The sequence below is a fragment of the Hippopotamus amphibius genome, chromosome 16 (assembly GCF_030028045.1).
Source record: "Hippopotamus amphibius kiboko isolate mHipAmp2 chromosome 16, mHipAmp2.hap2, whole genome shotgun sequence".
Lineage (NCBI taxonomy): Eukaryota > Metazoa > Chordata > Mammalia > Artiodactyla > Hippopotamidae > Hippopotamus > Hippopotamus amphibius.
In genome coordinates, this window is record NC_080201.1 from 52,331,234 (window position 1) to 52,354,280 (window position 23,047).

The following is a 23,047-nucleotide window of genomic DNA, read 5'->3' on the forward strand; positions in this document are numbered from 1 at the left end:
GGCAGGAAGATGAGGATGAGGGAGGACCATGCCAGGTACAACTATGGTCTACAACACGGATGTACCTCGAAAGCATCGCACTAAGTGAAAAAAGCCAGACACTGAAGACCACACATCGTATGATGCATTTATAAGAAATATGCAGAATAGGTAAATCCATGGAGACAGCAAGCATTTGGTGTTGCCAGGGGCTGAGGGGAAGGGGAAATGGGGAATGACCACTAAAGGGAAAGGCGTTTGCTTCTGGGGTGATGAAAATGTTTGGAACTAGATAGTGGTGGTGACTGCATGCATTGGGAATGAACTAAATACACTTGAAACTGTTCAGTTACACATGATGTGGACTTCCTCTTAATGTTACACTCTATGTTGGGGGCAGAAGGGAGCTGTGGGAAGGGTTTGAGCTCAAGAGCCAGGGAGACAGAGTGTGAAACTTGCGTCTCCACTCACTAGCCAGCTGACCTGGGACAGCTCTGGCCATCGCCTGGCCTTTGTTTCCTCAACTTGAAAAGGGACGTGGTCAAATGCACCCATCACATGGGGCTACTGGAAGGAGGACTCAAGTGAGCTCATGTCCGCACAGATCATGGAGCCCTGGGGGTTGAGGAAAGGAGGCTCTGGTTGTTCTGAGGAAGGGAGAAGTCACTCAGGGTGAGCTGTGGCCTTAGAGGCAGAACTGCAGAGAGGTCCTTATTGGAAAGGCAAGTTTCCCATTTTAGGCCCGTTCCCTATATATACACCACTTCTGGAATTCTCTTAACAGGGGAAAGAAAGGATGTCATTGAGTTTTAGAAGAGCTGCAGAAGGATAGAAGCAGGTGAGACTGTGGATGCAACTTTCCCATGGAGGTGGCAACCCAGGATGGGAAGGACACTGGTTCACAGCACAGCATCCTCAGAGGTGGGAAGACGGGGAGAGAGTCAAGGTGCCATTCTCTGCAGAAGTGGGGACACACGTGACCCTGGCATCCTTGCACCCTCTTCCCTCATCCTCTTCAACGGGGCAGGAACTGGATCTGGTACGATGGGGGCAATTTGCCCACCCCGCTCTCCCGGGGAGTGAGGTCAATGTCCTCAGGGGCCACAGGGCTGGCCACGGAGAAGTTCTGGAGGATGGTGGTGAAGAAGAGGAATAATTCGGTGCGGGCGATGCCTTCGCCAAGACAAATACGCTTCCCTGTGGGCACAGAGGTTCACAATGTGGGCACGGGGCAGATGCACAGTCTTTGCCCTGTCACACCCCAAAGCCCAGACACCTGTGTCCATTGCATCAATTTGCATGGGATTCGCCTTTAACATGCAATTCACGCTAGACTCACAGGATTCCCAAACCCTCTGAGAGCAGGTGCAAATCGTTCAGTGGATGTACCTTGCTCATTTCTCCAGGACAGAGTTTGTAGCTCCTGTGCGATTTCCAAAGAGTTCAGAGTTCCGTGGCCCCACAGAAGGTAAGGAGTCACTTCCGCTTGGGTGGGTGTTTGTGTCTGTGTGTGTGTGCACGCGCGCGTGCGAGCGCACACCAGCTCAAATCTGCCTCCACATGTAGGTATGTGCATATTTCTGACTTAACATTTTTCTTGTCTGTTAGGTCTAATATGGGAAGAATAGTACCTATCCTGTAGGGCTACTGTGAAGATAAAGAAGTTAGTGTTTGTTATAATTTGTAGCATAACACCTGGCCAGTAGTAAGGGTCCTGCAAGTGTAGTTAGTACCTTGTGTTTGTTTCTGGGTGTGTGTGGAGGGGAGTTTGCATGAGAGGTGTTTGTCTGGCACTGTGTGTGTGTATACATTTCTGGGTTTCTTCTTATCTCCACCTGTGAGCCATGGGCTTCAGGAATTCCAGAAACAACCATAGCGTACATAACAATCTGTATACGACAGATGGACATAAGATGGGAGTGGAAGGCTTCGCTTTCATCAGAGTCTCAGAGGCATAAGGATCCCCCACAACACTTATAAACCATGGACTTGGAGAGAAGTGAGGACAAAGGGTGCCAGGAAAAAGGCAGAAACCCTGATATACTCTCCTTTACTTAGTATTTCTTAATCTGCAAGACAACAACCTTAGTAAGGTCATTTCAAGGGAAGGTTTGCAGGCATTTCCTAAGCCTTCCAAGGTTTTCTTTTTTTCATTCATTTTTACATTATTTTATTTTATTTTACTTTATTTTATTTTATTCTGATTTTGGCCACGCCACCTGGCTTGCCAGATCTAAGTTCCCCAAGCAGGTATCGAACTCACAACCCCCGCAGAGGAATCACTGAGTCTTAGCCACTGGACCGCCAGGGAATTCCCCCTAAGCCTTCCAAGTTGTTAGACGTTGTGCCTGTTGGAGGCATCTGGGGTAGGATCCACATCTTCTAGGCACATTTAGAAGTTAGGACGCACGAGCTTAGCAATACTCACAGCCTAGCTCCCAGCTGCTTCTTGTCCTGGAACTGGCTCTACAACCAGGCCCATCCCACGACAGCCTCACTTCTCCCTCCCATATTGCCCTCCCCATCCCTGGGGTTGTGCAACTGGACACCCTTTGTCTCAACACCTTTTTGGTTCCGTCTTTCTCCCTGCCCGTGGCCATTTGCGTCCATCTTTTTCTCTGTCTGTACCTCCAGCCAGGCACTGTTTCTCTGCCTTTCTTCTCTTTAGCTCTTCTTCTTCCGCCTTCTTCCATCGTCTTTAACTCCCTATCTCTGTCCAGTCAGGTCTGATTCTTGTCCACAATGCTCTCTCATTTTTCTTGCTTGGTTTCTGTTTCTTTGTTTGGTTTTTGGGTTTGGTTTGGGGTTTTTTTTGGCTGCCATGCATGGATTGTGGGATCCTATTTCCCTAACCAGGGATCAAACCCGCACGCTAAGCTCAGAGCCCCAACTACTGGACCACAAGGGAATTCCCTCTCTCCTGTGTCAGTCTCCCTGTACAGTTCCCTTTTCTCTCCTTCAGGGTTTCTTCTTCACTACTTACGTCACTCTCTCTTTTTCTCTCTCTGTCTTACTCTGTTTCTCTCCTTCTTCTTCCTCCTCGTCCACCTCCTCCATCTCACATTCACTCAGTCTCTTTCTGCCATTGTCTCTCCTGTCTTTCTCTTGGTCCCTTTCTCTTTCTCACTCACTCTATCCTTATCTATCTGTCTCTGTCTTTATTTGCCACATCTCTGCCACTCTCGGAACTTAGGACACGACTATTGAAAAGAGAAATTGACGATCAGCCCCTGAGCCCACATGTCCCGGGAATTTCACTGAAAATGAAATGAGGAAGGAAGCTGTTGCACTGGGCGGAGCTAGGGGCCCTGGGTCACTGAAGTCACCAGTGCAATTCAAGCCTAGGGACTTGATGCTGGGGTTCACCTTTCTCCCCAAGGATGAGGACCTTGGGCTTTGGGATTTTCCCTGGATGGGGCCAAAGAGTGGAGAATGGGAAGAGAGAGAGGTCAGGGCAGCTCAGGACCCTCCCCGGCTCCCCAGTGCTGGCAGGATACATCCAGACTCCCCCCAGATTCCCAGGCCTTGCCCAGCTGAACCCTTCACCCTTACCTCCTGGAATCCATACCCCAGTCTTCCTGAGTTCTAGTGTCTCAAGGGAGTGATGCTGTCTCCACCTGCAGGCTCTGCCCTTGCTTTTCCCTCTGATGGAACACTATTTCCAGTGGCTGATTCATACCCTCCCACAATGGCTTAGCTTAGAAGTGACTGCTTCAGGGAAGCTTTGCCTCACCAACCCACCATAAGTCATCAGCACTTCCTACTTTATGTTCTCAAAGCCCCCTTTAGAGCACTTATCATAATTGTGATTAATTCTATGAGGAAGAGTTGCCCCTTACTTTAGCCAAGCAGTTCTAAGCACACTGCAAGCATTCATTCATTTCATTATACATTATTTTGGACCATATGATTCCTGTCCGTCTCTCCTGCTGGACTGTAAATTTCTGAGGGCAGGAACTGTGTCTCTGTGTGACTTGTGTGAAGTGTTATCTTCAGCCCCAAAGAAAACACTGGGCTTAGCATAGTGCTAACAGATATTTTATACCAGCGTGCAGAGAGGAGGTTAAAAATAATCCCCCACCATCCAGCTTACCAAGATGTGCCTTTCGGAAGTGATTTCACTTCTCATGGCCCCTCCAGGGTTGCAATGAAGGTGAGACGGCTAACAGGGGTAAAGCACCCGGTGTGTGCTAACTGCTCAATGAACAGGCACCTCTCTTTGATTGTCGCAAGGAGGGGATGGCACCTGCACTCTGGAATGCAGGTCCAGCTTACCTGTGGAGAAGGGCATGAAAGCTTCATTTTTCTTCAGTGCCCCATTGGCATCCAGAAAGTGGTCCGGGTTGAAGGCATCTGGTTTTTCAAAGTAATGCGGGTCATGGAGAGCAGAGCTCAGGATGGGATATACTTCCGTGCCCTGAGGGAGGGTCACAAGATTAGAAGATATTACCATTCCTTCCCCACACCACCCCAAAAGCATGAAACAAGAGTGAGTGGTCAAACCCAAAAGAGGTCAATTTGGAGATGAAGAGAACCCAGGGATGCAGGATGCCCACACACGGGAGAGTCAGGAGCTCAGTGGGGTGATGTACCTTGGGGAGGATGTACCCTCGGAAGTGAGTGTCTTTAGTGACCACGTGGGGCGCACCAATGGGGATGAGGTCCCCAAATCTCTGAATCTCATGGATGACTGCATCAGTGTACGGCATTTTGGCTCTGTCATCCAGGGCTGGAGGGCGATTCGAGCCAATCACCTGGTCAATCTCCTTGTGGATTCTCTCTGCACAGAAGAGTGGGACGAGTGACCCTCACTGAAAGAGGCATTTCAGCAGGGACACTGCTTGCTATGGGCCAATGGGCCAGGAAAACCCTCTCAGAAAAAGTTAGATCCTTGATACCCCTCAGAGTAACCAGCCTGGGGTGTGGGGAGAAGGGGGTTAACGACAAGAATTCTCACCCATTGATATCTAACGAATGTTATCATTCTCTCCCAACATGCACAGGTAACACACACACACACACACACACACACAGACACGTGCACCACAATTTTGCATAGAATTTCAGAGTAAGAACTCAAGGCTACGAACCTGTCAAAATTCCTCCTCTAAGATGAGTAGAAAATGAACTAATATATAGTATGTGTGTTACAGATGAGGCACTGTACTAGGTCCTCAGGAATATAAGAGTAAAACAGATCAATAGATGAACCTATGAACAACTGGATCAATAAATGAATACATCAACCAATCAATCAATGAATTAGTGGGTCAGTTCATGAATGGGTAGACTGATGAATGGAGGAACGTTAATGAATGCATGTATTCTTTACTGATCAAAGACTAATTAATCATTAATTACTAAAGGGTCCATAGGCAAATACATAAATGAACCTGATTAACCAGTGAATCCCATGATGGTTGGAAATTTATGGAAGAATAAGTGAAAGAATAAATTTAAAGGAATAGGCAAATAGAGGAATAGACGGATGGATGGATGGGTTGAATGCTCGGTGTATAAATCAAGGGGGAGTAAATGAGTGAATTATTAAAAGATAACTGAAATCATAAATGGATGAAGGATGAATTGACAAACTGGCTGATGGAAGGATTAAGGTACACAAGCTAGTTTTAGAAAAACAGATGGGTGCATGAATGAGTAAAGGAGCCAAGGAAACAATGACAAATAGTTCCTTCCATGAATCACTCAAAGGATCGACAGATGAATCCATTCATCCAAATAAAGAATGGAAGTGTATGTCCTTAGATGAATCACAGATGACAGAATCAGAGTACACAGGTTAATGAATGAATGAAAGACAGATGGGTCAATGGGTGGGTTGATCTTTAAGAGATCGGGGAAACAGTGGGAAAAATAAGATTGACAGATTGCTTTTTTAGTCTGCACTGTGAAGCTTGTGGGATCTTAGCGCCCTGACCAGGGATGGAACCTGGGGACATGGCAGTGAAAGCGCCAACTCCTAACCACTGGACCTCCAGGTTGACAGATTCTTCATTCAGCCATCCACCAACAGGGCTGGCTTAGTGGGGCTCATTCAAAATTTAGGCTATTGCTGATAAGAGGGGAACGCTGCCTCCATCATTCACAGAGGACCCATAGCCCCATTGCTGCAGCACCCATAGAGGTCAGAAGACCCCCCTGAGTGGCTGTCCCCAGCCTGCCCACCTGCGACATGGGGGTATTTCAGCATGAGCAGGAATCCATAGCGGAGAGTGGTGCTGGTGGTCTCGGTGCCGGCAAAGAAGAGCGACAGGACACTGATGATGAGGTTTTGCTCGTGGAACTCGCTCTTGGGGTTGGACTTCTCCTGGGTCCAGAGGGGCAGGGTTCATGTCAGGGGAGGCTGGGGCCCTGCTGCACACACATCTCTTGGGGTCCCTCCACCTGTTTACGGGTCTCACACCACCTGGCCCATTTCCCTTTTCTCTGTGCTCCGCAAGCCCAACCATATCTCTCTGTGTCTGTCTCAGTCTCTCTTTGCTCTGCCTTGTCTGTTTCAATCCATCTCTCCATCTCCTTAGGACGTTTTTCCCCCTTCCTCTCCCAGCCGCTTTCTGCCTCTGGGGGTCTTTTCACCTGTCACTGTATTTCTCCCCCATGTCCAGAATTTCCTCTCTTTCCCTCTCCTGCCTACCATTGCCCCCTTTCCTCTCCGCCTCTGTTCCCTTCCGAATCCCCCCTCTCATCCTCTGTTCCTCCCTCCCCCCTTCCCCACTCTTCTCCTTTCCCCTCCCTTCTGCTCACCCCGAGTCTTTTTCTCTCCCCTTCCACTCCCATTGCCCTCTCCCAAATCCCACTTTGTCCATGCGGAGTAGGTAGGTGTCGATATAGTCCCGGGGTTCGCTGGGGTCCAGGGTTTCACGGTGCTTCTCCACACTGCGGACGATGAAGGCCTTGACTTCCTGCAGGTTTTTGTAGATTTGCCTGTGTGTGCCAGGAAAGTACTTCAAGAAGCTGGAGTAGAGTTCGAACACCTGCAGGGGAGGAGGGCTGTGAGGTCCTCCTGGGGCTGACCTAGCTGCTCCCAGGGAGGGGCAGTCCTCCTGGGCCCCAGTACCTCGGAAAGGGATCTCTGTCTCTCTCTGTCTCTATCTCTCTGTCCATCTCTCTCTGTCTCTCTGGGTGTCTCTGTCTCCCTGTGGCTCTTGATCTCTCTCTCTGTATCTGAGTCCTTCACTCACTGATTCTAGGTCTCCTCTGATCTCTGATTCTCACATTTTTGTCTTTCTGCATCTTTCCCTCCTCATCCTCATGTCTTTTTCTTGGTCTCTACACACACACACACACACCCATCAATGTCTCTCTCCTTTCCACCCTCTTTATCTCCATGTGTCTCCTTCTCATCCTCCCTCTGGGCTTCCGCTGCCTACCCCAGCCAGTTTGTCTGTTTGGCTCAGACCTCTCTTGGACTCTTTCCACATCTCAGATGTTGTGAATGTGGTATGTCAGACGTTGAGAATGTGGTGCTTACACAGGATGAGGCTGCTGACCGCTTAGGACTATTTATTTACTTGTAGCATATCTCTATGGCTTTTCCTGATGACGCATGTAATACCTAACTTGTTGCAAACAATTTCAAAAAGTGCAGAATGCTATAAAGTATACTGTCATATTCCTCCTTAATCTCCTTCTAGATATAACCATTGTTAGCTCTTTGGCAGACCTCCTTCCAGACTTTCCTTTCTCTGGGGGTCTCTGTGGGAGGAGAAATTTGAAATCATCTGTTGGGCTTGTTCAAATGCTCGCCTTGGACCCCATTCCAGATTTGCTGGGTCTCACTCTCCACTAGGAGGTCACGGGAATTTGTATTTGTGACCGTCGCACATGTGAGTCTGACACACACTCCTGGTTGAGGATGGTAGCTAGGCAGAGGGCTCCACAGTTTAACTTTTTAACTTAATCCACAATACGGGTATTTCCAGGTGAGTTAAGAAAGAGAAATATCATTATTTTCTTTTAAAAGAAGAGCATGTTACTTTATAATCTGGGAGAACATTTTTGAAAAGAAAGAAAGCAGGAGGAGAGATGGGAGAGATGAAGATATATCCTTCTTTCTTTTTAGGTATCCTTGGATTTCTTCAAGTGAGGGGCTTTGCCATAGGTGAAGGTACAGAGGAATCAGGAACAGAGGTGTAGAGCAGAAGACTAGAGAGCCTGAAAGCTTGATTGATTCCTTCTCTTGCTCTCTCTCTCTTTCTCTGTGTGTGTGTGTCTTTGATTCTCTTTCCATTTCCACCTTCTCCATCACTCCCCTCTCTTCCTCTGAGTCTCTCTGTCACGGTTTCACCATCTCTCTCACCATGCAGGTCTCTCTGTCCCTGTCTCTCTCTGTTGTCCTTGCCCCTCTTCCAGTGCGCGGCTGCATTGCCAGTCCCCCAAAGCAGATCAGCCCTCTCCCCTGCCTGGATGTCCACCTCTGCCCCACCCTCTCTGACCTGGCTGGACAAAGAGCTGAGGAGCGCGAAGGACTGGTAGAACATGTCCAGCAGCCGCAGGAACTCGGCATCCCTGTAGGCGAAGCGTTTTCCAAAGACAATGGAGCTGATGATGTTGGCGGTGATGGAATGGAAGAAGAAGGTGGGGTCCTGGAGGGCTCCTAAGGGAGGAGGCGTGGGGCATAGGGCATGGACTCAAATGCCTGAGGAGCCTGTGGCTGCTGCCCATCTTTGTGGCACTCTCCTCCATCACTCAGCCACGATAAGGAAAACAGGAATCATAACAGCTAACACTCGCTAGGCTGTGTCATGTGCCAGGCCCTAGTCTGAGCACCTCACCTATTAGTGTCTTTCCTTCTCATCTCAGCCCTGTGAAAGAGGTGCAGAGCAAGTGTTCAGTCAATTGCATGTGCAATTTCAAGTCTGTTCTCCCAGTCCCTTAACTCTCACCCCACCCCCACCTGTTTTCTCCACCTCTGCGATTCTCTGCTCTTCAGGGAACTGTTCTGCACTTGTTAGCTGATGTCTAGATATGCCAGGCTCACCCCAGGTGGAGGGAGGGTGGGCTGTGCACCCAGGAACATCAGGTCAGTGCAGCCTCTCTCCCTGGGTCTCACCTGTCCATCTTCTTTTGTTCCCTTGTAGACCCTTTCCTCAGCCTGTCTGTCTCGAATTTTCTGTGCCTCGATTTCTCTCTGCTGTTGTTTCTCTCTGCCTCTCTGAGTCTCTTCCCTCTTTGCCTTGGTCCCTCCATCTCTGTCTCTTTCTTCTTCTCTGTCTCTGTGTCAGAATCCCTCTGTCTCCTCCTGCCTTTCTCCTCAGTCCCTCTGTCTATATTCCTCTAGAGCTCCCTGTGACTCTGCTTCTGCCTCTCCCTCCCAGCTTCTACATTTATGCCTCATACTCTCTGAATAAAGGACCCTGTCACCTCTATGTCTCAAACACAGGTGTTTGAGGAATCCAAACCAACCGGAAGTGTCTATCCAGCTTCCCAAGGGCAGAAAAGCTGGACTGTCCCCCTGGCTCAGTGTCAGCTACACACCCAAAGAAAGGAAAACACAGTTTGTGCTTTTCAACATGTCTGTCATTTTCCATTTTCTCTCTTGACTTCGTTTTAGAAGTCCGTTTTTGGCCTTTGACAGATACAATCAAACCATGAATGGGTTTCCTTGAATACCAGTAATAACGTGCTACTCTCTGAGTTTATGTCTTTGAGTTGCTCTTCACACTACACTCCCTGCATCTCTCCTGCCCCCTGTGTTTCTCTCCTACCCACCCCTGCCCATCTCTGTGCCGCTCTCCCTCTGCCTGCTTCTCTGTCTGATGATCTCTTGAGCTCTGCCTCTCTCTGTTCCTGCGTCTCTCTGCCCACGTACACCCCTCTGTCTTTCCGCTGATTTGCACCCACAGCTGCACCATCTTTGTCTCCTTCCCGTCCCCCGGGCTCACCCTGGGATTTCCGCAGCTCCTCCACCAGACACTGGGCCTCCTCCTGAATGCGCTCCTCCACGCTCCTCTTTCCCATCCCGAAGTCTCTCATGGTGGCCAGAGAAAATCGCCGAAGAACCTTCCAACGTTCCCCGTTGGAAAAGATCACGCCTGGGAGGCAAGGATTGCAGAGGAAGTTGAAAGGAGACTCTGGGTCCCTCTCTACCCCTCATCCTCCCTTCTCAGACTCACCTTCCCCAATCCTCCTCCTCCATCCCCAGTGCCCTCCCGGTGACCCTGAGGCCCTTACCGTATCCCTGGAAGACTGCTTCAACGACAGCGATTTTCCCCCGGCCAGAGAAGGCTTCAGCCTGGTCCACCAGGGCCTCTCGAATGGCCTCTGTCCCACATAACATGACCACTGGCCGTGGCCCCAGGTACACCGTGAAGACATCCCCGTATTTCCCTCGGAGCTGCCAAGCACACCCACAACCAAGGTTGCTATTAGTCCACATGCAGCTCTGTGGCCATTTCCACTGTTGAGCCATTAAAACACATATAGGGACTTCCCTGGTGGTGCAGTGCTTAAATCTGCCTGCCACTGCAGGGCACACGGGGTCAATCCCTGGGCCAGGAAGATCCCACAAGCCACGAAGCAACTACTCCCTTATGCCACAGCTACGGAGCCCGGGTGCTACAGCTACTGAAGCTGGGGCACCTAGAGCCCATGCTCCTCAACAGGAGAAGCCACCACAATGAGAAGCCCACACACAGCAACGGAGACCCTACACAGCCAACAAACAAACACACAAACAAACACAAAACATATACATTGGTAATTAAACACTTACATATAGATTGATAATGACTGCTGGCCCATGACCTTCCACCCCACTCTGCCTTTCTGCATCCCAGGACCCACCAACTAAAGGATGAACCCATGACCCAGCCCAATCCACATTGGTTGGATTGGTTGGTGCCCTAAGCAGTACGGATGGTTAATATTCCTAATATCACCCTTTCCCACATGATATTTGTTGAGCCTGGCCAGATGGCTCTGGCATCTCAACTATAGCATCATCGTTCTTGTGACCCAACTTCAACCTCTGTCTGCCTCCTGGCAATTTCCCCGGTGAACCACCCTGACCCACCCACCCACTTGGGGGACATGACAGGAAAGTGATGGCCTTCTGAGGGTGTTCCTGAAATTTGAAAACTCATAACGTCAATACAACCACTTGGGAAACTGCTCAACAGTATTTATGGAACCTGGACACACACGCACACACACAAAAGAAGATTCATAGATGCCTTACAATAAAATGCTAGCAACATAGGTACAGAATAAACAGCTACTGATGTATTCATACCATGGACTACTCTAGAGCCATGAGGAAGAACAAACCACTGCTACAGCCAACAACAGGAATGAAATTCACAGGCATATTGTTGAGTGAAAGCAACTAGACCCAAAAGAGTCCATACATCTTAATTCTATTTTTTTTTTCTTTTATGATCCCCAAAGTTTCATTTCATTTATGTGAAGTTCAAAAACAGATAACAGGATCCGATGGTGTCAGAATAATGGGAATGTAATGTTTGGAAGGGGGACTTATGGAGGGTTTCTGGGGACAAGCCAAGGTGTTAATTGTCTGTATGTCAGCTACATGAGTATGTTCATTTGTGAGAATTCACTGGGCTGAGCTTAGGCTTTGTGCACTTTTACCCTAAATGTTAAACTTCAATTAAATGTTGACTTACAGAAAGAGAACGACACATACCATATGATACCACTTACATGTGGAATCCAAAATAGGACACAAACGAACCTACCTACGAAACAGAAACTGAATCCAGAAATAGAGAACAGACCAGTAATTGCCCAGGGGGTGGGGGGTGGGGGGAGGGGTGGAGTGGGAAGTCAGGGTTAGCAGATGTAAGCTCATATATGGAATGGATAAATAACAAGGTCTTACTGTATAGCACAGGGAGCTATAGTCCATATTCTGACAGAAACCATAATGGGAAAGAACATTAAAATAAAGAATGTGTAAGTGCTTGGAAAAAGATGGCGGCGAAATAGAGGGACGTGGAATGCATCCCTCTCCACAGATGCATTGGGAATGCACCAAAAGATGCAATAATTCCCACAGAGAACCAGCTGAACACTAGCAGACGACCTCGGACACCAGAAAGGACCGCAAGGAGCCTGTAATAACCAGTAGGGAGGCATCTAGGATGGCTCAAAGAGGGTGAAGCGGCGGAGCTGTGGCAGACAGGAGGGAGTGAGAAGTATATGGAGGGTCCGCACCCTCAGCGTTCCTGGACTGAGACGTCGATTCACAGCTGAACAGAGGTCCGGGAGCGGGAGCGTGGGAACCGGAAAGCTGGTTCAGGGTGAGAAACATTGTTGCCAGTAAGGTGATGGACCGAGAGGACAGGAGGGAAGAGGTCCGCAGCGAGGAGTGCCCGCCCCTGAGAGCTGCCCGGCCATGATGGCGGCTGGATGCTGCAGGCTCCCGGGTGGGGTGGAGGAGCCGCGGGTGTAGCCTCTCTCTCTTTCGGCGCCTCTGCAACAGGCAGTGGAGAGACGCCCTGTGGGCCACCTATGGTGCTCAGGGATAACAAGTACCTTCAGGCACTCGGGCGGGGCTGGATTAAAACCCCTTGGAACACTGGCAGCAGGGAGGCTGCAGAGAAAAAAAAAACCCGAGAGAGGCCCAACTCTGAGACTTTCTGTTTACACCTGAGCCACCGGAGTCCCTCTGCAACAGGCACCTCCAAGCCCGACAGAAACCACAGTGCACCAATGCTCACTCACTCCCAGGGAAAAGAGCCACTGTTGTACCCTCTCGCTCCGCACACACTGACGCTTACAGACAAACAATAAAGGAAGCTCTGCTGGCCACAGAATAATGCAAAAAAACCCAAGGCGAGTAGAAGGACACTTACAGCTGAGACTCAAAGGAAACAGAAATATTAACATTAGTCTGAGGCTTGGACAGTCTTCTATAAACACCTCTAATGCCAGGACAAGCAACCCCAAAAGTCTGGACAGCCATGAAGAAACAACGGAACACCATGCAGGCAAAGGAGCAGGAAAAAGACCCACAAGACCAAATAAATGAGGAGGAAATAGGGAAAATGCCTGAAAAAGAATTCAGAGTAATGATAGCAAAAATGATACAAAATGTCGATAACAAAATAGAGAAAGTACAAGAAACAATTTCTAAGAACTCAGAAAAATAAACAGTAATGGATAACAAAATAACTGAAATTAAAACTACTCTAGATGCTATAACCAGCAGAATGACTGAGGCAGAAGAACGAATAAGTGAGTTGGAAGATAGAATGGGGGAAATAAACGCCACAGAGCAGGAAAAAGAAAAAAGAATAAAAAGAATAGAAGACAGTCTCAGAGACCTCAGTGATAACATTAAGTGCACCAACATTCGAATTATAGGCATCCCAGAAGAAGAAGAAAAAAAGAAAGGGTCTGAAAAAATATTTGAAGAGGTTCTAGTGGAAAACTTCCCCAACATGGGAAAGGAAATAATGAACCAAGTCCAAGAAGCACAGAGAGTCCCATACAGAATAAACCCAAGGAGAAATACACCAAGGCACATATTAATCAAACTAATGACAATTAAACACAAAGAAAAAATATTAAAAGCAGCAAGAGAAAAGCAACAAATAACATATAAGGGAAAACCCATCAGGATAACAGCTGACCTTTCTACAGAAACTCTGCAGGACAGAAGGGAATGGCAGGATATACTGAAAGTCCTGAAAGAGAGAAACCTACAGCCAAGAATACTCTACCCAGCAAGAATCTCATTCAGACTTGAGGGAGAAATCAAAAGCTTTCCAGACAAGCAAAAGTTAAGAGAATTCAGCACCACCAAACCAGCCTTACAACAAGTGCTAAAGGAACTTCTCTAAGTAGGAAACACAAGAAAAGGAAAACACCTACAAATACAAACCCAAAACAATTCAGAAAATGGTAATTGGAACACACATGTCAATAATCACCTTAACTGTAAATGGATTAAATGCTCCAACCAAAAGACACAGACTGGCTGAATGGATACAAAAACAAGACCCTTCTATATGCTGCCTACAAGAAACCCACTTCAGACCAAGGGATACATATAAACTGAAAGTAAAGGGATGGGAAAAGATATTCCATGCAAATGGAAGTCAAAAGAAAGCTGGAGTAGCAATACTCATATCAGACAAATTAGACTTGAAAGTAAAGACTATTAAAAGAGACAAGGAAGGATACTACCTAATGATCAAGGGATCCATTCAAGAAGAACATATCACAATGGTAAATATCTATGCCCCCAACATAGGAGCACCTCAATACATAAGGCAAATGCTAACAGCTATAAAAGGGGACATCGACAGTAACACAATAATAGTGGGAGACTTGAACACCCCACTTATATCAATGGACAGATCATCCAAACAGAAAATAAATAAAGACACACAAGCTTTAAATGACACATTAGATTATCTTGACTTAATTGATATTTATAGGATATTCCATCCAAAAACGACAGACTACACTTTCTTCTCAAGTGCACACAGAATATTTTCCAGGATAGATCACATCTTGGGTCACAAATCAAACCTCGGCAAATTCAAGAAAACTGAAATCATATCAAGCATCTTCTCAGACCACAACGCCATGAGACTAGATATCAATTACAGGAAAAAAACTGCAAAAAATACAAACACATGGAGACTAAACAATTCACTATTAAACAACCAAGAAATCACTAAAGAAATGAAGGAGGAAATCAAAAAATATCTAGAAACAAATGACAACGAAAACACAACAACCCAAAACCTATGGGACACAGCAAAAGCAGTTCTAAGAGGGAAGTTTATAGCATTACAGTCCTACCTTAAGAAACAAGAAAATTATCGAATAAACAACCTAAACTTACACCTAAAACAATTAGAAAAAGAAGAACAAAGAAACCCCAATGTGAGCAGAAGGAAAGAAATCATAAAGATCAGAGCAGAAATAAATGAAAAAGAAAGGAAGGAAGCAATAGCAAAAATTAATAAAACTAAAAGCTGGTTCTTTGAGAAGATTAACAAAATTGATAAACCATTAGCCAGACTCATCAAGAAAAAAAGGGAGAAGATGCAAATCAACAGAATTAGAAATGAAAAAGGAGAAGTCACAACAGACACCTCAGAAATACAAAACATCATGAGAGACTACTACAAGCAACTATATGCCAATCAATTGGATAACCTGGAAGAAATGGATACATTCTTATAAAAATACAATCTTCCAAGACTGAACCAGGAAGAAATAGAAACCATGAACAGACCAATCACAAGTACGGAAATTGAGGCAGTGATTAAAAATCTCCCAACACACAAAAGCCCAGGACCAGACGAATTCAAGGGTGAATTCTATCAAACATTTTGAGAGAGCTAACACCTATCCTTCTCAAACTCTTCCAAAATATTGCAGAAGGCGAAACACTCCCAAACTCATTCTATGAGGCCACCATCACGCTGATACCAAAACCAGGCAAAGATGTCACAAAAAAAGAAAATTACAGACCAATATCACTGATGAATATAGATGCAAAAATCCTCAACAAAACACTAGCTAACAGAATCCAACAGCACATTAAACAAATCATACACCATGATCAAGTGGGGTTTATCCCTGGGATGCAAGGATTCTTCAACATACGCAAATCAATCAACGTGATACATCATATCAACAAATTGAAGGATAAAAACCATATGATCATCTCAATAGATGCAGGAAAAGCTTTTGACAAAGTTCAACATCCATTTATGATCAAAGCTCTCCAGAAAATGGGCATAGAAGGAAATTACCTCAACATAATAAAAGCCATATATGAGAAACCAAAAGCCAACATCGTTCTCAATGGGGAAAAACTGAAAGAATTCCCTCTAAGAACAGGAACAAGACAAGGGTGTCCACCCTCACCATTATTATTCAACATAGTTTTGGAAGTTTTAGCCACAGCAATCAGAGAAGAAAAAGAAATCAAAGGAATCCAAATTGGAAAAGAAGAAGTAAAATTGTCACTCTTTGCAGATGACATGATATTATATATAGAAAACCCTAAAGACTCTACCAGAAAACTGCTAGCACTCATTGATGAGTTTAGTCAAGTAGCAGGATACAAAATGAATGCACAGAAATCTCTTGCATTCCTATACACTAACAACAGAAGAGCAGAAAGAGAAATTAAGGAAACTCTCCCATTTACCATTTCAACAAAAAGAATAAAATACCTAGGAATACACCTGCCTAAGGAGGCAAAAGACCTGTATGCAGAAAACTTTAAGACACGGATGAAAGAAATCAAAGACAACACAAACAGATGGAGCGATATACCATGTTCCTGGATTGGAAGAACCAACATTGTGAAAATGACTGTACTACCCAAAGCAGTTTACAGATTCAATGCAATCCCGATCAAATTACCAATGGTATTTTTCACAGAACTAGAGCAAGAAATCTTATAATTTGTATGGAAACGCAAAAGACCCCGAATAGCCAAAGCAATCTTGAGAAGGAAAAATGGAGTTGGTGGAATCAGGCTTCCTGACTTCAAACTATACTACAAGGCCATAGTGATCAAGACAGTATGGTACTGGCACAAAAATAGAAAGGAAGATCAATGGAATAGAATAGAGAACTCAGAAGTAAGCCCAAACACATATGGGCACCTTATCTTTGACAAAGGAGGCACGAATATACAATGGAAAAAAGACAGCCTCTTCAATAAGTGGTGCTGGGAAAATTGGACAGCTACATGTAAAAGAATGAAATTAGAACACTTCCTAACACCATACACAAAAATAAACTCCAAATGGATTAAAGGCCTACATGTAAGGCCAGACACTATCAAACTCCTAGAGGAAAACATAGGCAGAACACTCTATGACATACATCAAAGCAAGATCCTTTTTGACCCACCTGCTAGAATCATGGAAATAAAATCAAGAATAAACAAATGGGACCTCATGAAACTTAGAAGCTTTGCACAGTGAAAGAAACCATGAACAAGATTAGAAGTCAACCCTCAGAATGGGAAAAAAAATAGTTGCCTACGAAACAACGGACAAAGGATTAACTTCCAAAATATACAAGCAGCGCATGAAGCTTAATACCAAAAAAGCAAATAACTGAAACCACAAATGGGCGGAAGACCTAAATAGACATTTCTGCAAAGAATACATACAGATGGTCAACAAACACATGAAAAGATGCTCAACATCACTACTCATCAGAGAAATGCAAGTCAAAGCCACAGTGAGGTATCACCTCACACCGATCAGAATGCCATCATCACAAAATCTGGAAACCACAAATGTTGGAGAGGGTGTGGAGAAAAGGGAACTCTCCTGCACTGTTGGTGGGAATGTAAGTTGGTACAGCCACTATGAAAAACAGTTTGGAGGTTCCTTAAAAAACTACAAATGGAACTACCATATGATCCAGTAATCCCACTCCTGGGCATATACCCAAAGAAAACCATAATCCCAAAAGAAACTTGTATCATAATGTTTATTGCATTACTATTTACAATAGCCAGGACATGGAAGCAACCTAAATGCCCATCAACAAATGAATGGATAAAGAAGATGTGGCATATATACACCATGGAATATTACTCAGCTATAAAAAGGGATGAGATGGAGCTATATGTAATGAGGTGGATAGACCTACAGTCTGTCATACAGAGTGAAGTAAGTCAGAAAGAGAATGACAAATATTGACTGGGGACCTCGAGGTTTGGGAGGGGGCGTGGGGTGAAGGGGAAGCTGAGACGAAGCGAGAGAGTAGCACAGACATATATATACTACCAACTGTAAAATAGATAGTCAGTGGGAAGTTGTTGTATAACAAAGGGAGTCCAATTCGAGGATGGAAGATGCCTTAGAGGACTGGGACGGGGAGGGTGTGGGAGACTCGAGGTGGGGGAGTCAAGGGAGGGAGGGAATACGGGGATATGTGTATAAAAACAGATGATTGAACCTGGTGTACCCCCAAAAAAATAAAAAAATAAAAATATAAAAAGATTTAAAAAAAAGAAAATAAAAACAAAAAAAACAAAAAACACAAAAACAAACAAACAAACAAAAAACAAATGAATGGATAAAGAAGATGTGATATATATATACAATGGAATATTACTCAGCTATAAAAAGGTATGAGATGGAGCTACATGTAATGAGGTGAAAAGACCTAGAGTCTGTCATACAGAGTGAAGTAAATCAGAAAGAGAAAGACAAATATTGTATGCTAACTCACATATACGGAATCTAAAAATGGTACTGATGAACCCAGTGACAGGACAAGAATAAGGACGCAGATGCAGAGAATGGACTGCAGAATTCGAGGTTTGGGGGGGCGGGGGGTGAAGGGGAAGCTGAGACGAAGTGAGAGAGTAGCACAGACATATATATACTACCAACTGTAAAATAGATAGCCAGTGGGAAGTTGTTGTATAACAAAGGGAGTTCAACTCGAGGATGGAAGATGCCTTAGAGGACTGGGACGGGGAGAGTGGGGGGGAGTGGAAGGAGGGAGGGAATATGGGGATATGTGTATAAAAACAGATGATTGAACTTGGTGTACCCCCCAAAAAATAATAAATTTAAAAAAAAGAATGCATATGTATATATAACTGAATCACTTTGCCATATAGCAGAAATTAATACAACATTGTAAATCAACTCTACTTCAATTTAAAAATTTGATTTAAACATTGACTTAAAATTATAAAAAGGTGAAATTCACTCAAAATTCTCTCACGTTGATCTCTGAAAAGCCTCCTTGCTGGTCTCCCTACTTCCATTCCTGTGCCGCCTGCAATCCTTTCACCACCCACTCCACCACACAGTGAAGCCAGAGCCGTCCCATTAAAACGTAAATTAATATCTTGAACCTGCTCCAAACTCTCCAGTGCTCCTGCTGCCCTGAGAATAGGACCCGCAGTCTCCACTGTATTTGACACGGTCTACGCGGCATTGTCCCATCACCCCTCTCACTTCTTCTCCAATTCACCCCTTGGCTCACACACATCCGGCCTCCCTGCGGTCCCCAAACATGTTAAGCTTGCTCCTTCAGGGTTCTTGGATCTGTCTCTCTCTGGTATCTTCCACCTGCATCTTTCACAGTGTCTGTTCAGAAACAAGGCAAGACAGAGCCTTTCCCTCACCACTCAGTCGAAAGTAGCCCCCACCACTTTCAAAGGTATCACCCTGCTTTATTTGAATCACAGCTCTTATTGACCTAATATTTCCTTCTTCATTTATTTTGTGGGCCGTGTCCAATGCCACATCATCAATGCCTAGACTACTCCCCGGCACACAGAAGATGCCCAGTAAATTACCACTGAAGGAGTGAATAAGTGAATGAGTGGTGGTTACTTGAGTGTCCTCCATGTAAGGAGCACTTACTATACACCAGGCTCCACACACTAGGTAGTCCTCACAAAGATCTCATAAGGCAGGCTTTCTTACATCACCAACGCATTTTACCAAAGAGAAGTGAAGGTTCAGTAAGAGTGTTACTATATACTCAACTACCTAGAACACAAACCCACGTCTGTCTGACTCCCGAAGGATCTGGAAGCAAATCATGACACTCACAAGCCCATGCCCTCTTTTTCCCTCCTTCCCTCAATCTCCCTCATCTTCTCTCCCATGTCTCTCTCCAAGGATGCAATGATAATGGAGGATCATGGGTGGTCCACTGGTAGTCCAAGCTTTCACTGCAGGGATCCTGGGATCAATCCCTGATAGGGGAATTAAAATCCCTCAAGCTGTGAGGTGCAGGAAAAAAAAAGAATGGAGGAAAATGGACACATAGAGGATCTCCTTGCAAGGTCTATAGAAGAGATGTAGGGGGTCTGAAACGTGCAAAGTTTTCTGCAGAATACATGTGAGTATTTCTAGGGGAGGGAACCCACAGCCTTCATTAAATTCCCAGAGTATTTAGAGATCCCCTAATTATTAGCCAGCTCCGTCTATGGAGGACAGGAAGGGGCCTCCACGCTGGATCCCAGCTTCCCTCTGTGAAGTCCTCAGCAATGTGGCTGTGGACCAGGGCCTTCCCTGCGCTGAATCTCACTGTCCATTCCTCTAAGATGAGGATAACACATCTCCTAGCCCACAAGGTTGTTGTAACTGACACCTGAGGAATTCCCACAAAAATACAGATAAATCCTAGCCACATAATTCTGAGGGAAGAAACTAAGTCTAGGCATTTCCAGGAAAGCATGGTGTATAGCCTAGTGATACACTGAAGACAATGAAAACCAAATACTATGCACTTGGGGGCCTCCACATCTATGAGAAAACACTCTCTGTTAAAACCAAACGGGTGTCAAGCCCAAGATTCAGGAGTGTGGTCCCCACGGGGCATGGCGGAGGTATGGGGAAGGGGACAGAAGAGCCAGGGGTTTATGGAAGTTATAGTCGTGTTCCCGCTCTCCAGCTGGGGAGTGGGCTCATGGATGTGGGTTTCCTTATTAATACATAAATAGATAATCACACATGAAATCCTGCCTGGAAAGCAGTGATCTACAGCCTGGTAAACACTCCACAGTGTCAGCTACTCTTATAGCGCATTAATGTTCATTATTGGTAAGCACTCTGTACCGGACCTTGTGTCCTGCTCTTCCTCCCCCTTCCCTGTTGTCCCAGTGCTGACATGGGCCAGTCTTGCCGTCTTTTGGTTGCCGAGGAAGAACCTGTTTGACTGGTGCTGAGGTAGGAGATAGATGGGCCCCTGGGCTAGACAGCTGGTGTTTGTCAAGCAGAGTAAAATTGAAACTTTGTTCTCACCCACACACTCCAAGGACAAACTAGTGGCAGAAGCTGAGCTCTGCTGAAGGAAAGAGATAAGATGAGCACGCTGAGGTCATGGAAGACGTTCCTGACTGCACAAGTGCAAGAGGGCATCTTGGGGGTCGAAAAGGGAAGAGGCTGCACCCCATAATACGTGTGGACATACACCCCACAATACGTGTGGACATCTGCGCAGTGGGATCCATCTGAGCAAAAAGTTACACACACATTTGGAGGAGGGTCCCTAGAACAGATCAGGTGTGGAAAAAGAAACAAGATAATTGGCCAAGGTAAACAAAGACTGGAAGGCTGACTTATACAAGTACTTAAATCGCCTCGTTCCTGCATTCCTCATTCAGGACGCCCGCACTCCTCTCCAGGTGTGTCCTTCTGACTTGTTTCTGTCTTCAAGAAACAAACTCCTCCTCTGTGTACTCTCCCGTACCTTATGCGGTGCCTCTAACAATCAACGTTGTACCTGTTTATACAGTTTTTTCCTCCTTGAAACATTCTTGCTTTCAAATGGGGGAAAGAGGCAGGGCCACGTGGCTTCTAGCCTCTAGCCCCTGGTGGTCCAGTGGTTAGGACTGCTGGGTTTCATTCAGGCTAGCCAGGCTCCATTCCTGGGCAAGGAACTACGATCTCTCCTCAGGACTGCTCACGGCTCTCTCTTCGAAATCAGTGCTCCCGCCCCTTTTTCCTCTTTCGTCCCATAGCAGGCAGGCACGCAGAGACTTGGCAGAAGGGAACAGAGGATCCTGGATGTCTGTACCCGTGTTGTACACCCAGACACCACTGCGTGGCTCCCTGCCCGCCCCCAGGGACAGTGCCCACACACTTCCAACCGAGTGAGGGACACCTCTATCTGACCGCCATCCACCAGGCTTCAGTCCCATGCCCCTTACGCACCAACCTGCGCGCACCCCACTCCTGAGCCTGGAAGCCTGCCTCCCTCCTCCTGTTGAGGGATCCCCCAGTACGGGAGCAGGGAGCCACCCTCAGATCCCCACCGCCGGCATCTCACCCTCAGGAAGGATTTGAGCAGGCCTCTTCTGTCCATCTGCAGAAGGTTCCCCAGGAAGGGCAGAGGATGGGGGCCTGGCGGGAGGCGGCCATGGGCCTTTGGGCGGCCTCTGGCCAGGAGAAGCAAGAGTCCCGAGAGCAGAGCAAGAAAGAGGAGCAGGCTGAGCTCCATGGCCCCGCTCTGACTGCCTTCCAACCCACTGCGGCCTCTGGCTGAGCCTTTTATCCTGAGCCCCACCCAGTTGTGTAACTTCATCCATTCCCTGGCGTCGTCCAAGAGTGTGAACTTAAAAGAGAAGTGCAGGGGAACCCATACTCCCTGCTCCACCAGCCATGTGACCTGCTCACGCCCTAGCTGCACTCCCTCCCTAGACCTTGGCAGAGATACCATGGTAGAGATACCAAGGTCCACATGAGTGTGTGTGTGTGTGTGTGTGTGTGTGTGTGTGTGTGTTGGAGGAGCATGCGCTGTCTCCTCTTTGGGCTGTGTTTGTGGGTCTGTGCGTGCACATGTTGGTCCGTGTGTGCTTGCATGATTCTTACACATGGAAGAGGGTTTGTATTTCTGTGAACACTCTGATGTGTGTTTCTGTGCATGAGTCTGCATGCGCTTATGGGTGTATTTTGGCTGTGTGAGGACTTCTATGTATGTATATGCTTTCATACCTGAAGGTGTGTTTGCATTTTTGTGGTGTGGGTGGGGGTGTGTGTGTCTCTGTGTGTGTGGGCGTCAGCCAGTCTCTGTCCTTAGAGGGCCTGCAGATGTTCAGCATCTCTCTCTGCAGTCCCCCGTCTTTTGCCCTCCCTTCTGTGACAGCCACACATGGAAGTGATAGGAGAAACAGATCAAGGACAGGGGGAGGCAGAGAACTGCTGAGACTTGGAGGTGGAGAGAGACAGAGAGACTGAGAACTGGCAGGTGGCTCAGTCGGGTCTTTGGATTTCTGATTGCTCTGAGTTCTCTCCCTGCCTCCTGCTCTGTCTTCACAGTTGTGGGACTTTTCTCTGACCCTCACCAACACTCTGTGTGTGTCTCTCCCTCCTGCTACCTCTCTCTGTCTCAGTGTCTCTTTTCCATCTTTAGACGCTGAGCTCCAGGAGCACAGAGACTGCGTGCAGTTGGATTGCTGTCCACTGGGTTTCTGTCTGTCCCTAGCATCCCCCTGAGCCCACCCACCCAGCCTCTGGCAAGCTCAATCTCTATTGACTGAATATATATGAATGATTCTGCCCGTGTCCACCTGTCGTGGCCTGCTCCTCGCTTTCCTCCTCTCTCTGACTCTCTCCTTTAG

General features: G+C 46.5%; 1 protein-coding gene across 1 annotated transcript; it reads right to left on the reverse strand.

Annotated features, from left to right (window-relative positions):
• Positions 1-985: 985 nt before the first annotated feature.
• Positions 986-21,935, reverse strand: LOC130838691 (cytochrome P450 2B11-like). The gene is made up of 9 exons (XM_057712144.1): positions 21,757-21,935; positions 10,174-10,336; positions 9,885-10,034; positions 8,436-8,596; positions 6,798-6,974; positions 6,166-6,307; positions 4,572-4,759; positions 4,255-4,396; positions 986-1,176 (listed from the first exon to the last, which is right to left on the reverse strand). The coding sequence occupies exons 1-9, from the start codon at positions 21,925-21,927 to the stop codon at positions 995-997; spliced, it is 1,476 nt and encodes a 491-aa protein (XP_057568127.1). The 5' UTR covers positions 21,928-21,935; the 3' UTR covers positions 986-994.
• Between the last annotated feature and the right edge of the window lie 1,112 nt (positions 21,936-23,047).

What these genes read in the sequence shown, in the direction of transcription:
- LOC130838691 (XM_057712144.1), bottom strand. Translation starts at nt 21,927, where the DNA reads ATGGAGCTCAGCCTGCTCCTCTTTCTTGCTCTGCTCTCGGGACTCTTG. An exon ending in ACCTACTCCGCATGGACAAA is followed by an intron (nt 6,308 to 6,797) that starts GTGGGATTTGGG and finishes CTCTGGACCCAG; the next exon opens with GAGAAGTCCAACCCCAAGAG. An exon ending in GAAATACCCCCATGTCGCAG is followed by an intron (nt 4,760 to 6,165) that starts GTGGGCAGGCTG and finishes TCTTCTGTGCAG; the next exon opens with AGAGAATCCACAAGGAGATT.